The 17,299-nt window shown below is 41.0% G+C and overlaps 1 protein-coding gene across 1 annotated transcript in view; it reads left to right on the top strand.

Moving 5' to 3' along the window:
• LOC111248857 (uncharacterized) overlaps positions 1 to 17,179 on the top strand; it is a gene marked incomplete at its 5' end in the record, with an annotated part of 25,301 nt that extends 8,122 nt beyond the window's left edge. The window contains 3 exon segments of the mRNA XM_086986594.1: positions 3,597 to 4,022; positions 5,189 to 5,638; positions 13,286 to 17,179. Of these exon segments, the coding sequence (XP_086842720.1) occupies positions 3,597 to 4,022; positions 5,189 to 5,638; positions 13,286 to 14,055 (1,646 nt within the window).
• Positions 17,180 to 17,299: the final 120 nt, after the last annotated feature.

Below are 17,299 nucleotides of genomic sequence, written 5' to 3'. Positions count from 1 at the left end.
TATATATATATATAGATACATATATATACACACACACACAGACACACACATATACGATTGCATTGATGTTGAATGATAAAGTGGTTTTTTCAATAATTGGCGATGCAAAAAACACGACCAGAATGTGGTCTTGAAACGACAATTAGGTTAATTATCATAATCACGTTAAGTTTACGTATTCAGTTTATAAAACGAATCAATATTGTAACAACTGACGTTCGCAGCATAACTGTCAGGACTTCCTGTCTGAATTTTTCCTTGTTGTTAATACAAAAAAATTCGAACTTATTGAGATAGCGGTCATTTTTGCGGATTAAATACAAAATGTTTTATCATTTGCAATTGCTGATTCTGTACAGCGGTTAAGTTACGAGTCGTGGCGCGATTTTTCAATTTTCTCTCAGATGACTTGTCCTCGATTATACAATACTGTAACAGTTATGTTGTAGTATGTTAAGTCTATATAGTATTAGCTGGCACCAGTTTAACTAGCTACTATTAGCCAAACTGAGCAGAGATTTATATATAAAAACATGTAATATCTAGATACCGAGCTAGGCTGGTGCTGAACACTGTAGAATTTTTGCTAACGTGTGAGCTACGATCTGTATTCATATGTTTTGATTTTTCTGTTTACAATATCGTCTAGTGAATCCAATTTTCTGTTGTTTTATGCAGTGTCGTTCCGTTTATCGAACTTTTATGCAACTGATGATAGATCGAGGATTCACCGAGCCCTACATTATTCATTTTGCTTTAGTTCTCTCTTCTATCTATATTTGAGAGATGTCGTAAGTGATTTGATTCGAATTACAGATGTCTCTTTGACAGCAGCACATTTATGAACAGAAATAAATAAAAACGAAAAACATCAACATCGATAATAATGGATAATGACACGAGATGAGTATAATTTTAGTACAGATAACGAAATAGTTTCACTCGGAGATATTCGAAACGAGCTATTATTTCTCTGTGTTGTATCTATTTGTCCCTCTCTTCGAGCCCAACCCGGCAAACGGGGGTTCCTAAAGATGACGATGAATTTCGACAGAAAAAAAGGGGAAAAGTGTTCCGTAGTATAGGAGGAGTGTAATTCAATAACAATTTACTAGTATAGTATCGATACGGAGTGTACGAGATGAACGAAAGTAACACCCGTACATTTTTATACTCGGTGGTATAATGTGAACTATGTAGTAGAAAACCGTTGAGCAAATGCTAATGCGAATGGAAACCCTTCGCTTGTCAATATCCAATGCTTGTGGATATCAAGGATTACCGCTGACCCGTCAGTGCGTGGCAGTTTGTAGAAGGGACTTGACAGTTGGGGTACGGGTAACATGACAACAGCCTGTTAAATTTCTCTGGATTAGCCCTAAAATTTAACCTTTTTTTTTTTTTTTCTCTGGCTCATGTATAATCGACACAACGCTTCTGAACAATCGTCGATAGAAGCTAGATACAAGAACACCTATAGCTATCCCACAAATAAAAACAATTCATTGTACCAATGCGATCACACCGCACATCATTGCGAGGTAGAACTGCTGTTTCTATCAACGCCAACGAGTCCTTCCTGAAAAGAAATCATTAGACATGATATGAAATACACGCCCACAGTCGAAAATATATATACACACACCCGCTCACACTACACGAATGCAGTCTAAATAAATACATCTCAGGTACATAAATCAACATTCATTTTAGACAATTGCGGTATACCACTTACTGGATGACGTTACACACAGGTTAAACAAGACAGGCAAAAGCTCAACAAAATCTCTAACGACATGTTAAACCAAAACACACACAAAATAGAAACGTCGTCTGCGGCGCGATCACAACTTCCAATAGATATTCGGATCGCGTTATTATAGGTTTGAAGATAGAGCCTGCAAGTATAGAAATCATTGCGAAGGAATCAACCGGAAAGCATTAGAATATTGTTGATTTGTTGACGCGAGCGACGTCCCCGTGCGCAATATTAAGTTGCGTCCTAAGATTGTTAAGCCCAAAATCGTCTGCATACCCTGGCCGCCATATGCTATACTGGAGGTGTTTTTGCTAGAAGTCGAGTACGGCTCGTTTTTAATGGCAAATATTTTTTACTACTGGACGTCAAGTCGACCGATTGGAGTCCTTCTGAGTGACAGAACGCTTCGGTCAGTGATGACAGTGTAAGGGATATGTGTCTTGTTAACCTGTGGTCACTCTGTAGAGGATCTTCACTCGGAATGACTTGCCGTCGATCATTTATGCACTACCACGAGATTCGCGCGGCTCGGCGGGAATCCAGACCCAAGTTAGTTCAGATATCTCCGTTGTGACCGCTACGACAAATTACAATGAATAAAGAAGCATAATGTTAAGCCATATATGTTCAATTGACAGACGACAGTTTTATTCGGTTAAGCTGCTGCTACTACTACGCGGGTCACGTACTGATGGACTGCCTGACCAACCGGCCGGCAGGCAGGTAGGCAGGCAGACAAAGATAGTTATGTCAGCAACAACAAAAGACAATGACGATAACGGCAACAGTGACATGATAATGACAACGGTGCAGCGGAGATAACATCCGTTCTTAATTAAATAGAAGCTAAATAAAAAAGGGAGAGAGAAAGGGAGCGAGAGCGAGAGCGAGAGCGAGCGACGAACGAGAGCGAGAGCGAGCGAGCGAAAGGAGAGCGAGAGCGAGAGTGTGTGTGTTTGTGTGTGTGTGTGTGTGTGTGTGTGTATGTGTGTGTGTCTGTGTGTGAGAGAGAGAGAGAGAGAGAGAGAACGCGCGAGACCGAGAGAGAGAAACTACGGAAAAGTAATGTTGAGCGTTTGTACTACTGAACTGAATACTTTATGAATTACTAATAAAAACAAACAATACTCATTCTAGAATCGATTGGTCTTTTTGTTTCTCGTTGAGTGTTGGACATCGTTGTTGAGTATCGCTAAGTCGTCTGGAGTAAGTTGAACCTTGAAACGGTGAAAGTTGCAAAAAGCTGAAAAATAACTGGGACTAAAAATAAAATCTACTCAACATGAAAGTTTCGTCGCCAACTTGACACCCTGTTCTATGAGAGCGATCATAGAGCGCTATGCTAAATGATCTTATGGCGTGCTAATTCGGTACGCGCATAGATCACGTAACGAGAATGTTGCTAAATTCAGCATATGAATATGTTTTTAAGATTTGGCTCTATTTCCTTTTTCAACACTCTGTCTCACGCTTTCATTTCTGTCTGCCACTGAATTTATTGTGGTCGAAAAATTTGCATCGTTTTGTTGTGCATCATTGAAATTTGCTTTTCGACCAAGCGACCCGACACTTCTTTTTCCTCACATTTAACTGTCATACACGTGGTATGATGTATTGGCTATGTGGTATGCTTTGAGTGTCTTATGCTGCAGAAACGAACATAGAAAGCACGGTACCTATAATTTCTTCCTATATGTTCCTATGTGTATGTACACACCAAGCAAAAGTAATTTTAATGGGACTTATTCCCGTGTTGGCCTGACGCTTTGCCTACTGCTAATGCTGTTCTATTGCCTTCACCAATGCGGACTGCACTAATCCTGGCATTTTCTTGCAGAATCTGATCAGTCAGTCAAGGCCCCGACGCGGCAGCTCGATGAGCTGTCTTTGACGAGGCAGGCATCTGCGGAGGCCATCGAAGACGACGCGGCTGACAAAAATGTTCTCGAAAGCCGGCAGGAAGCGCACGATCTTGAGCTGATGACCCAGCCTCCCATAGAAATCGTCACTCTCTCTTCGACAGTGGAACCCGTTGTTAGCCCAAGAAGTTCTGTGAGCGAAGTTTTTTCGGCGTCACAAGGAGGCCCTGTTGACCCTGCTAGGCCACAGGTTACCCATATGCGATGGATTCGTGATTTGCCTTTAAACGTACACACGTCCCAGTCTACCAGCAGCATAGACGAGATGCTGTTGATACTGGAAGTTCAATGTGTCCGCTATACGGAGTTACGCGATGGGAATACAAAGGCCTTCCGTTGCGAGGGTTGTCCTGCGAAATTTAGAAATAGATTTGAAGCGGCCATGCATGCGACGAGGCATCTCGAGCTGCCATGTCCTTGCGAACAATGCAAAGATTACGAATTATAGATGTTTCCTGGTTTTCGGCGAAGCTGTATTAGTAGAGAATATATCTTACATATATATACCTGTCTTGAATATAGTGTTAATCCATTAATGACCATCGATAGCGCCGACAGATCATCGCGCCTAAGATAAAATGAACGAGGTAGTCGCACGGAAAGTATTCAACGAGAAAGGACTTGTCGCAATCGCGCTTACTTTTGGGCCGCAGCTTTTGACAATTATATGATATTTTCAGAGCTCCATGCTCTTATCCATACTTGCCACATTTATACCTTATACTTCTAAGCACGATAACATACCCTCTGCTGATACGGATACGTTCCGCTCATTGGTATTGCGTAAAAACAGGCTCTGTTTTTTTATCATTGTGTGTGCAAAGTGAGATAATCCGGTCACCCTATATAAAAACAATACTGTCGAAATTTATTATCATTGTTAATGTGTAATGGATTGAAAGTCAAAGGAAATAAAGGGTGTTCTTTAATGGGTGTTGTAGATGTTTTAATTTTGCATGTATTAATTTAGCATTGTGTTTACATGATCAGTTATTCGAGCAAGGAATATTCTCGCTGGTTCAACCTGTGAGCGTATCCGGGTTCCACGTTATTTTGCAGCGTGTGCGACCATCCAAAGCTATGCTATTGAACAGCCAGTCTCCGTACAAATGATTGAGTATGATAGTACTCGTACTAGCACCTCGAATACAACTTTTGTCTTCGATCATCCAGTTCAAATATCTCGTACGGCACACCTTTGAAAGTGTTGATTTAGGCAAGCACTTTACAGGTCACAACACTTAGTAAAGCTTGGTGTAAATAATAATTGTTATTGTTGTTGTCTTTGGTGCCTTTTTGGTTAGGTATCTCCCCAGATAAGGCCTGTGATTTCTGTCGACGACACTGGCAATTTTAGGCATTAGAGAAAATCCTCCCTAATTTTTTTGCTGATCCCAACTGATATTTTTCGTGTTTTCCCCTGTGTGTGTGTTGTTTCATTTTTCGTTGTCATCATCGTGATGATTATGTTATTCTTCCTTCTCATCTTCATCATGTTCACCATCGGCAGCGGAAGCAGTTGTAGAGCTGCTGAACTCCGGTCTTTGGGTGGCAGGTAATGAGAGCCCGGTGGCGGCGGCAGCGGCGGCAGCCGGGAGCGGCAAGATCGTGACTCCACCAGCTTCAACGCTCGAATACTCGCAGCTTGTCGAGGACGGCAATGGTCGACGTTATTGGAAATGCAGCTGCTGCGATTTCACGACAAACTACAAGTTCTCGATGAAAAGGCATGAAAACGCGCATCTCGGCGTACGACCGTATCGGTGTCCATATTGCGCCTTCGCTTCCGTCGAGAAGACCAACGTCCCCCTGCACATTCGTACAAAACATCGCGATCTGCCCGTCACCGTCTTAACGGTCAACAATACGTCGGCCAATTTAGCTAGCAGTGCAAACAGCAGCAGCAGTAGTAGCAGCGGTAGCACAAACAGCGCGGGCACTACTACTACAAGCAATTCCAGTAGCGCCCATAACAACAGCGATCCGCCACAGATTAATACGATACACTGATGATCGATAGTTCCAGTTGATTAATTGATCAAGTCAATCAAGTTAAGAACCTACGTACCACAATTTACGAGTGCAACCGTCGAGTTGATTGTTACTGTTGTTGTTGTTGTTGTTGTTACAATGGTAGATCAATGAACTGATGATCTATGATGAACCGATTGACATAACTAATAATAACGAGAATAATGGCAACGCGATTACGTTTATTCAACCGATACATTGTGGCAGTCAACTAGAGCCCAGCCCCAACTTCCTGGCGCTAAATATCAGAAAACTCTTACCAGTAGCTCACTTCCTTTCCCCGGCGGCCACTTGTCTTGGCAATCATGCTATATATATATATATATATATATATATATATGAGAGAGAGAGTCGCAAGCAGCGCGTTGCATGATTCCCCTTTCATCATTCCATTGGTCAGACGCATTCGATTTGTGTTTAGTTTTTCATGAGTGAAATTTAAATGTTGTCAGTTTTCTTGACTGTAGTCTCGGATACTTTTCCCCTTTGCTATGACGAGCGTTTGTATATTGACCAATAGATAACGGTGAACAAATAATCCATTGAGGTGACAAAATGCTCTTCTGTAGAGGCGGACGTTCTGTGTTCTATCATTAGAAAGTGATTTAGAAACGTTGAGGATAAACTGCAATATTTATAATATCGCACTAACGAATATAAAATAGTTCGCCATGAGTGAATGATGACGATGATGTATGATGCCTTCAGAACACAGCATGTATTAGCGTTGGTGCCACTCCGTTTTCTTTTCGCTAAGCGGATGGGCAGGTGATGAAGCTGTAGGACAATGACGTCTGAGGGCCATACATGTCCTGCACATACGATACATGAACAGCCATAGAAATGCTCAGGTACTACTGTTCTAATTGGTCACTGCAAGAATTATATTCGCACCCTGATTTGCACATCGATGGACCTCCCTATACGAGTGTTTGAAATTTCAGCGCGTTGCCATAACGTGCGAATTTCGACTTTGGCAAATATATCGAAATTAAACACGTCTAGAACGATACCGGCTTTTGATGAAGTCATGCGCTCCCAACAAGCTTCCGTAATAACATGTTGAATAATGAGAGAAGGAGCGAAGTAGTGGTAGGGCTGTGATCTGCTATTGCTGGCACCGTTACTCTCAGACTCCTAAATCGACTCGTCATCCAGTTGTTGATCACACAGGTTGTTTTAGCCATAGCCACCATATTGATGATCATCTGATGCTGCAATATATACTTGAACGAATAATCCATACAAGACGTGAGAGTTCGGCACCTTGCGGGATGAAGTGCGACCTGAAAATATATATACATGAATATATATATATATATATACATATATATATATATATATATATACATATATATATATATATATATATACATATATAAAGAAGAGAATATATTGATTAAGCAAACATAACGAACACAGGCCTCCGAGTGAGGCGAACGATGGCCTTCGGAAAAATTTACACTAAGAGAAATATTTATAAAGGTAAAGAAAAACATAGGTGAAAGAAAATAGGCGACATAGTAGAAAAAAAGAAACTTTTGCGAGAACGTTCTACGAAGATATCATGATACGCGAATGGAAACAATTGTGTGGAACACACGGGATCGGAGGATCATACCAGACCATTTCGCTTTTTGCCGACACCACGTTCCGTTAGCTTGACTATAGGATTTTAAAGGGCAAATAGTGTATTTTTTCGAGGTGCCTGAGAAAACGGGTGTATCAATTGTGACACGAAGCGAATATGGGAAACCGAAATAGTAGTAGTAGTAGTAATGATCATGGCAATTAGACCCGGTGTGAAGATTCGATCATGTAGATCGATGCAATACTAATCCGTTATTATATTGTTATAACTATTATTGATATATTTACTGGTGTGGCAAAAGCTGCCTTATTGATTTATTATAATTCATTCATTTATTTATTTATTTATCGGTGCGGAAAAATAAATCAACGAGATGAGTTTTTTAAGGCTCTAGTGAACATGTATGTATGTATGTATGTATGAATGGCTAAACGCTAAATACTATCGGTATAATTATCATGTTTATTGGCAATGAGGTCAATAGGGCATTCTTGCCTTACGGTCTTTACACCCCCATATAAGTAAACAGGTAATTTATCTAAGAAATAATTTTTTTTTATATATGTTTAGCATGCATAGATTAACTTGTTAAAACTTACACAATGATCTTTGAAAAGTGCTCAGATTGTTGATTTACACGACTATGTAACTAGTCAATCGGTGGTAGTGTCAATCTGTGAAGCTATACAACTTCTCGCGGGCCAAATTACGGTAGCGAGGAAATTAATTTTGTCACAAATCAGCTGAAAACGCTCCCTTGAATTATACGCATTGGTTTTCATGGATAAATTACCTGTCAATGTTGTTCGCTGTCGTATTCAGAAGCTGTTATGTTATGCTAGTACGCAAAGGTCCTTTATAAAATGTTTGTGTGTCATCACTTCCATACTATTGGTATGGTTACCAACAATAGCCGGGAGGGAACTAACTGCGATATTCCTTTGCTTACCATGTTTTTCCGAGTAGAGCGATTGGCAGCGCAAAGCTTCGCGTTGTGTACACCGAAGGGTGCTAAAACTGGGATAATGCATCGATGCGTATAATTTTCAAATCTAAATATCTTCTTGTTGGTAGCTTCTCTATCTAATATAACTACAGAATGTACAGCTATCGACCCTTTGCCTAGGCTACCATTACTGATATGCTTTTGGATATGGATTATTGTCAGAAGTTAGAAAAACAGTATCAAAAACGATTACAGTGTGAGCAAAAGAGAGTGTACCGTGAACGAATTCTTCACTTTTATATCCGGTCTGAAAATGGCTGCTTCGTAGAAGTGGATCACGTACCGGGTGCGCGTTCAGCCGGTATGTACGTATGTGTGTGTGTGTGTGTGTGTGTGTATGTATGTTTGTTTGTTTTATTTGTTTATGCCGCACATAGCGATAACGATGGCATTGCGTTTTGATGTAATGAGTCAATCAGAGTTTACGCAGTGACGAGCAGTAACGCCTAGCATGTAGCCGTAATTACCTTAATTAACAACAACGTCGCCTACTACAAGAGATGCTTACGCGATTCATTATTTTAGATGCTATTAAACAGTGCAATCAACCAATATTATGTAATTTATATAGAGTAGTAAGTCGATGTTTGCCACAACTGACCGAGTCGTTGTCGACCAGACATGCTCGTGCGCAGAGGTTTTTCGTGGGAACGATCCCGTCGTCCCGTCGTAAGCCTCGAGTCATCTTGTTACTAGCATCTCGCTATCCGGAAGGGATTCTCCCTTAAGCGACTTCGGCGTTTGTCTTCTCGTAGCCGAGACCGTGTGAACTATTGGTGTTCAGTACGAAAGTATTCACGCTAAACGTTGCGAGGCTGTGAGGGGCTTGTGTGATACGACAGTGAAAAACAGCCCGCCGATCGGAGAGCGAAACGCAGACCGACAGTCATTTTTACCAACCAAATCTAGAAAAACAGAGCGAACAACGGGGTGGGGCGGTAGCCTCCCGATGACGACACAACACCGCAGAAGTTAGGGAAGAAAGCAGGTCTAGGTAGGGTTTGTGTATATTCCTCAGCATGAACACACGGCTGGTGTATAGTAATCTTTGATGGACAGATGTGAATAGAGAACTAGAAGGAGGGTCATGCAAACAAAGATATCGATAGCTTCCGCTACCGTTAAAAAGATGCGAGATGTAGTTGTTTTTATGACTGTTGTCTTTTTCTAACGTATGCATTGCAACTGATGGTGTTTGTTTGACTGGTACAGGTCCGTTTTTTTTTTTATTATTTCGGCCTGCTTAGCGATTATTAAATATCATCGACTAATGGCCAGCTCGTCCTCGCAGGAACAGCCGTTGCTGGGTTAACAAGTCAGCTGGGCCGAATCGAACGTGAAAGGAATGACCAATCTAACTATTACTGCACGTGCAGCAGCAATGTGACCGTACGGGACGACGCAACAAAATATATAGTAGCATGACGATAATAATGAGTAAATAAGCGATTGCAGAAAAAGAGACGGTTTCGATGTGTAACTATAGTATTGAACGATATTACATCTTAGTCAGGAAGAAGGATGAAGGGATGCCTCAGTGTGCGGAGCTCAGAGACAGTGCTCCAGGATTGTTCGGAGGAATACCATGGCCACATTGAGGTTTAATCAGATCCTCCAATTTCCTTTCTGTTTTCAGTCCGAAAACCCAGCAAATCTGAGTGTATAGAAAAGAGTACCGAGAGCTAGTCGCTATGATAATGTCACGAGAATGTATCACATCAGCGATTGATGTAATCTAATCAAGTTGAAGGTGGTATATATATTACAACAATGAAGAAATATGCATGAGTTGCCTTTACTATTATTCCATTGTTAAGTGCATTAACGATAGTTAGAAGGTAGATTATTGTTGAAAGGAAAATTGCGGCTTATGGTATCTACTCCATTCTGTAGTATTAATGACAGCCTAGTTTATAATCGGTCCGTGCTGGGACATAGGTTGGATCGTGTGAGAGCTACAAAGCTACCCAGGAATTATCACGATAATGAGAGCAATAACAATAAAAAAATAAGGTTACCAAATGGGTACACGGTGGGGCTTCTTCGGTCCGACGATGGCCTGCGGGGTAGGCGGACGTTGAAACAGGCCTCTGCTATGCTTCAGCGGCGCAGATGTGTTATTGGGGTTAGCTTACGATTGTTATTGTAAGACCTTCTATGAATGGAAGATTTGTTCCATTCATTGGCTATGGCACAGCCTAAAACTATGGCATTACGGTAGCTGTAGCGTTGCCAAGGTTAACAAGACGCAGCTGTTATTTCTTTGGATTCCCTTTTTTTTTTTACCTATACACGCCTATATAAATGTATTGATATATTTCAAAACGAATATGAGACAACGATGTTGAGTTATATTGCATACGAGTTATTTCAACTATAATTAATTATAATTTTAAAATGAGAGTTGTGAGATCCATACGACGAACCTATATGTTTAAACAATTATACTATAGTCAGATAATTAAAATGATGACCATCCTAATGATTATATTATTATACTTATTATTAGTACGATTACTTGCATAGCAGTTGAATCGAATGTTATTTTAAGTCTATGGTCAAGATATATGGTTATAATCATAGATCATTTTTAGTTCGCACGTCGTTATATATACATAATCATTGTTATTATTATTACTTGATAAGAATATCTTAATTATTGCTGGAAGACGGTCCGTGTGAGGATAAATCGAGTAAAAATCTGGAAAAAATATAGCGCTTTTGAGTTATTTTTGCTTGGCCCTTATTGGCGGCCCAGCAATGACGCAGCTAATTCTAATCGTCCATAAGTATTTTCCTTTGCAAAAATTACTCAAGAAGTCACTAGCCAACCATTGAAGATCGAAATGCCTACATGGGAAATGAGCGTCGAACCTAAACAATGGAGATTACAAAAAAAATTCATCCATGGGGGTGTTCTCAGTATCGACTCGAGAGACAAGAGGCGACTTTGAATCATTCTAATTTGCAGGTAATGCAGACCCTCGACTATACGCAAGAGCGCTGTCTAATTGATTGTAGTCATAATTGATTTGTTTGTCTGTCTGTCTGTCTGATTGGATATCTTTTCTCTATCTCGTCGAGTTTCGCTATGCAACGATGGCCGGTGCTTGTTGTTGTGGGAACGACATGTACACCGAGTAGAAAAACGCTACACGGGACACAAATTACTGAATAGATAAATTGCTATCACGTCATTATCTCGCTAATTTTATCTCGTTGCTAATACATGAAACATATGTTCATTAATATTATGAATGCTTGTTAGTACGATGAAATGGTGTAGGAGTAATGTTGCCGGGACCCGGGCGGGACGAGCTAGGCGACGCAGTATACGCCAAAGCCACCCCTCTAAGATTGTTTGACTTACGTAAGTTCTTGGTGTTTGAAAATGAGAACTTACGTGCGTCGTCGACATGTAGGTTCTAACTAGGGTTATAAAGCGAAACATGCAACTAGATTCAAGGACAAATTGGACTGGAATAGATGGGAAGGCTAAAAAACGACCGTCGGCGGAAAAAAAACACAAATAGCGGAGAGAAAAAGTGGGCCGGGGGGGGGGGCGGAGGGGGTAACAGCAAGGGATTAGAAATAGGTCAGTTTGCAAAACATAAAAACCTAAGAGCGCGATCGCAAGGGATCGCCAGGTAGATTATATACAATAGCGATGGGGGAGAGGAAGACGAAGACGAAGAGGGAAAGCGATACGAAGTAGTCTTACAAAGGAAAGCAGGTGAGCATAATGTGATTTTATGAAGGACGATCGACTGACCATTCCTCATACCACACCATGTAAATAGACAAATACTCAGTCTGCTATGAACGCTGCAGGATACTGACACTAATACGAAATGAAGCAAATGTGCGAGCGAGCGAGCGAAAAAGGTGATGATGATGATTATGACGATGACTGATTGATTATCTTTGATGAGGAGGGGATTGTAATGATGATAGTATACACAAAATTATTATGTAGAAAATTGTGACATGTGAAATAAACTGATGATAACAATGCAGTCAACTCAGGAGCACAAAGAGAGGCATAGTGTTTTTATTTGGATTATGAATAAATCGAATGTTTGTCTGGGTAGATACGTAATTAGCGTGATGGGAGACCAGCGATGGGAAAAACGGGAAATAATCTTGTACGAATAAGTCAAGCTACGGTTTTTCTGGCTAGTGAAAGGAACAACGATTTTGCGTCATCGGTAAGCTTGTTTGAATTGATACTAAGATGAAGTGGTCTTCTTACAGACGTGTCGAACCCCAACTACCGAATGCTGAAAACTTGCCAAGAAACTCATTCACGGAAGATTGCTTCATCAGGCGGAATAGCAGATGCTGGAAGAGTTTCTTCATCTGTCTTATAACTGCGTGCTCTAACACCGTTCGCCGAAATTGATCTAGTGCATATTTGCGTAAATTACGAGGGCACTGAACATACTCAGATTGTCATTTTGCTGAACCCAAATAAATAATTGTCTGTGTTGTAAATTCTCAATTAGCTGAGAGTCGTCAATATTTCGACCCATTCAAAGCATTTGTGTATATATTAATAATATCGATGTGTGACTGTGGATTCCCAAGTCGTACCCATTTTTGTCCAAGACTTGTCCATTGTTTATCGATACGTCATAACCTGAACTGCAAATGTCATAATAAAAGAGCATATCAAACATAGTGCTTCGATTTTTCCAAAGGAGAAACAAGAGATGAGTGCACAAGTAATTTTTCTTTCATTTGGTGACCGTATCTTTTTCTTGATATCAAGCCAATATTTGTAAACGTTTACTGGGCTGTGCCCACTTCTGTTGTGAGTTTAACAATACAATAAGCAAGATTCACAATAGAAAATGCAGGATCTCGAGGGAGTCCGCATGTGCAGTAACCTCCAGGTACTCGATAGTTCCTTTTCGTTAAGCCATTAGAATACGGGTGTCGTAATCGTGCTATTATATTGATTATTACGATCTTATCCTGAGTTAACCAATGTAAGGGTCGCTATTGGTTGCGCTATGCTGTGCACTGTGTATTGTTGTCTTTTGCACACGTCGTGTGCTCGGATGTGTTTGCAGACGAACGCGAGCCGGCGACCATTGCCCCTGTGACAGCGGCTACCGTCACGGTAAGTCACCGTCCACACCGGGGATCTAGTGGCGCAGACGAGTCGACGCATTTGGAGTCGAGGAACCCCCCGCCGATCAAGGTGATAGTGAAGAAAGCCAACATCAAGGTGACTCCAACAAAAATGCAGAGTACGACTCCAACTACGACCTCAATCACAACAGGCAGCTCTCGTTTAATCAGCCGACTCAGTCAAAAGCTACATCAGACATCATCGGTATCGCATGGCAATAATGTTCATTATGGCAGCAAAGTAAATCGGGACTTGGCGCAACGAGCTAAAGAGCTTGCCGCTTCTGGAAATTACGATGAGCTGATCTCGTCCCGCTATCGAAAGGACGCCGGCAAAATGCGACACCAATGCAAGATCTGTGGTTACGACTCGTTCCATAGGAACGCGATCATTCGTCATATGCGGACGCATACTGGCGAGACACCGTTCAAGTGTGGTTACTGCACCTATAGTTCGTCGCAAAAGGCCAACTTGATGCGACATCTGAAACAACACGCAGGTGGCCGTCAGGTCAGCCCAAAAGACGTTGTTCCCGTTGACGAAGGAGACGATATCGATGAGGACGAAGAATCAGAGTACTACCCTACGCAAAACCTCGTGCCGAATGCGTGAGAATGTATTATTACCTGGCGCATTAGAGATGTGCCAGGACGTCGACTTGGAGCGATACGACAACACGAAGACAACCGCAAGGAGCCTAATTATAAGTGCTCTGAAGGTCCTTTGATGCGGTTCCAAAAGTAGGACATTCTTCAAGACATTAAGAAGTAACAAGCTCCGAAGGACGGAATGGCTGCCCAGAGTGTGGTTTCCATAAGTGTATCAATGGTGCAATGAATGCCGGAAGTGCTTTTATTTTCTTAGCTTATTTGAATTTTTTATCTTATTTTTTCCTTGTGTTTTTATTCAATTTCACTGCAATCCCATTGATCGTAGGCGTTCCTATTTTATTCCTACGACAGTCAGCACATCCTAGCGATTTCCTATTTTGTATGGGAAATCAGCATTGTTGAAGTTGAATTATTCCATTGTTATGTCTTGAGTTCGTATGGTCTGATCAGTTCGGAAAGTGTGTATTTGCTTGGAGTTTTGTTGTATCCTATTTGAGGTCTCATTGGCCCTGCCATGTTCGCCCTGAATTAGGTTAACTTCCGTTACTCTGCATCTTTCGTTAGATGTGTGATGAAATCGGTGCATTTCTATTAAAACGTTGGTCTCACTATACATATACAATCCCACATGGAGCCGAGAGGTTGAAAGGTATGAACAAGAATCAACATTACGATGATAAAGTTATGACTGAAAAAAATACTCGTTTGTGCTTAGTGATGATAATGCGCTGGTGGTGCTTAGCGATGGTGCATGAAGACTGTGTGCAATTCAGGGTTCATTGGTGGATATCGCAGATGACTGAAAGTCGATAGAAATAGATCGATATAACTCCACAATCAACGCCAATGATGAAACTTCTAGGTAGCGGATAGATGGGCAAAGCCAAATTGATGTGCACTACGAACTACAATATCCGTATATTATTCTCACAATGGTTAGCTGAGAAATGTTTTGGCTAAAGTTAAATTTCCCCTCTATTCACAGTAAACCATATCTCGTAAACGTGTCTTGACGACCAAGTCATGACAACCGCAAACAGCCGTAGTGAGCCCAACAAATTCAGTTGTCTACTCGATACAGATTTGTCCATGCCCATCTACCAATAGATATGTGACAATGATGTTCTACAATCACTATACGTATCCCTTACGCCGCAAATCAATCAACCTCCAGGAACAATCATTCCGATGTCAATCATTATTCAGCCTATCAATGGTATCTCAACTGTCTCTCGGACGTTAGGGTATACGGGAAGCTAGAGCCAGGGTTGGTTACGGTTCCATTGGCGGATGGACAATCAATTGCTAGTAAACTATATTTCTTCGGTCAGGAACCTTAATATCGAGGGTTATGACCTCCAGAAGAAAGACTAAGCCCTCAGTCACCTCTAGGACTGCGAGGTTCGACTTGTCGCCACTGGCCGATCTCCGATGTTACCGTCTTTGATATTGCGGTGTCTCCTCATATACCGTCTTCCTCTCCGTCGCTGTGGTCCGAAGCCTTCCTCTAGCCCTCTATTCCCTAGACAACGTTGTGTGACTTATCTTGCGTTTACAGCCCTACCGCTACTACCATTAGTAGTAGGAACACGATTTTTTAGGCCTTATCATACGACGATTGTCCGGCCTAAGGGCATTTATAGGAGAAACAAGCCTCGTTACTATCTCCCAGAGAGATTCGTTCTTTACTATAGAATACTATATTATACATGATAAAAGTAAGGCAGACATGCAACATTGCGATTAGAACTATTGATAACGACGAAGATAATACGAAGTGCGCAAAAAAGACTGAAATTTCACTAGTAACGGCAAATACGTTACGTTTAATAGTTGTACGAATACGATTTATTTCTGAATAAGATTTTAGATGAACTCCTAGTGATATACATACGTGTGAGACCATTTTGAGACTTAGATAAGCTAGGTCTCACCAACAACGAGTATGCGTTATAGGTGCATTTACTTAATATATAATTGAGTTGTGATAGCAAATACGATCGAGCGGATTGTTGTAGGGCGCAACTGCTCGGCCGCACGCATACGATACAGTTTAACTGAACCATAGTAGCGGTGGACCTTGGTGAGCCTGCTAAAAGTAGACAAATTGACAAGGTAATATGCGTAAGAGACGATCTCAGGTTTGTTTAGGTTACTCTGGCAGCTTCGCTTAATCTCGGCTATCGTTCGTAGGAACACCCTAATAGAGGTGTCCGGAAATTTATGTGTGTAAAAAAGAATACTAGGATCTTTTCTGCCTATTGACTCTCGAAGGTACAGAACGAGAAAAAATAGTTCAATTTAAGCTTCTGTTTCGTTCCTTTTCAGCGCAGTAAGTTGTAAACCTCGTAGACTAATAACATCACTTAATTAGGTGACTATCATTATACTAATAACAGAATTAGTAGGCAGAAATATATTATGACAATATATATATATATATATATATATATATATATATATATATATAAATCGGTGGTTAGCTATGCTATATATACGCTGTAGACGGACAAGGATAACGAGAGAGAGTCCTACAGGTTATGATGTGACGCCAAATATTTACCGATGATCACCATTTTCTATCGCTGCCTATCGATAATGATGATCATTATCAATAGTTCAGTGGTAATTTTTACTATAGAGACGATAGGACTTAGACTGCAACTCTGGTCAGTGCATGACGGCTCACGGTACCAGAATGTTTTACCGAAATCTAGTCGGGAGCTACTCTTGCGCCCCCCGTCCCCCGTCCCCAGCTCCAGATGCAGGTCGTTCCCGCCGACCTACCCACTGAACCGTGTGAAGACAGCCAGGTTTTTTGAAATAAATTAGTTAAATAACTATTATACTCTACTAGTCGTATTCGATAAATGGTGCGCTATCTTAATTAGCATTTATCAGCTACAGTGAATGTGGTATGAATGTAGGTACGTGCCAATCAATCGTGAATTATATACATAAATGTATTGTATGTGCCGGTAATAGTAAGGTCATTTCAAACCGGGATGTGTATGGTGACGATCATAGTATATCACGAATAGACAGTCAGGATGCTGATAAAAATAACAATGGGATTGATAACAACAATGGAATAAAATATGCTTGTCACCTAGCTTATTATTAGAGCGGCTCGATGTTTTCACTGTTTAGTTCTTATTTGTTCGTGTCGGATTGAAACTGCGAAAATACAGTAGCGTTTTAGACGTGTCATTGAAGTTCTAAGAGGAAGTTGAAACTTTCGTCTG

This window comes from Varroa destructor, unplaced genomic scaffold, assembly GCF_002443255.2.
Source record: "Varroa destructor unplaced genomic scaffold, Vdes_3.0 BEIS01000004.1, whole genome shotgun sequence".
Lineage (NCBI taxonomy): Eukaryota > Metazoa > Arthropoda > Arachnida > Mesostigmata > Varroidae > Varroa > Varroa destructor.
Note: the sequence above shows the minus strand (reverse complement) of the source record. Positions and strands in the feature narration are given on the sequence as shown.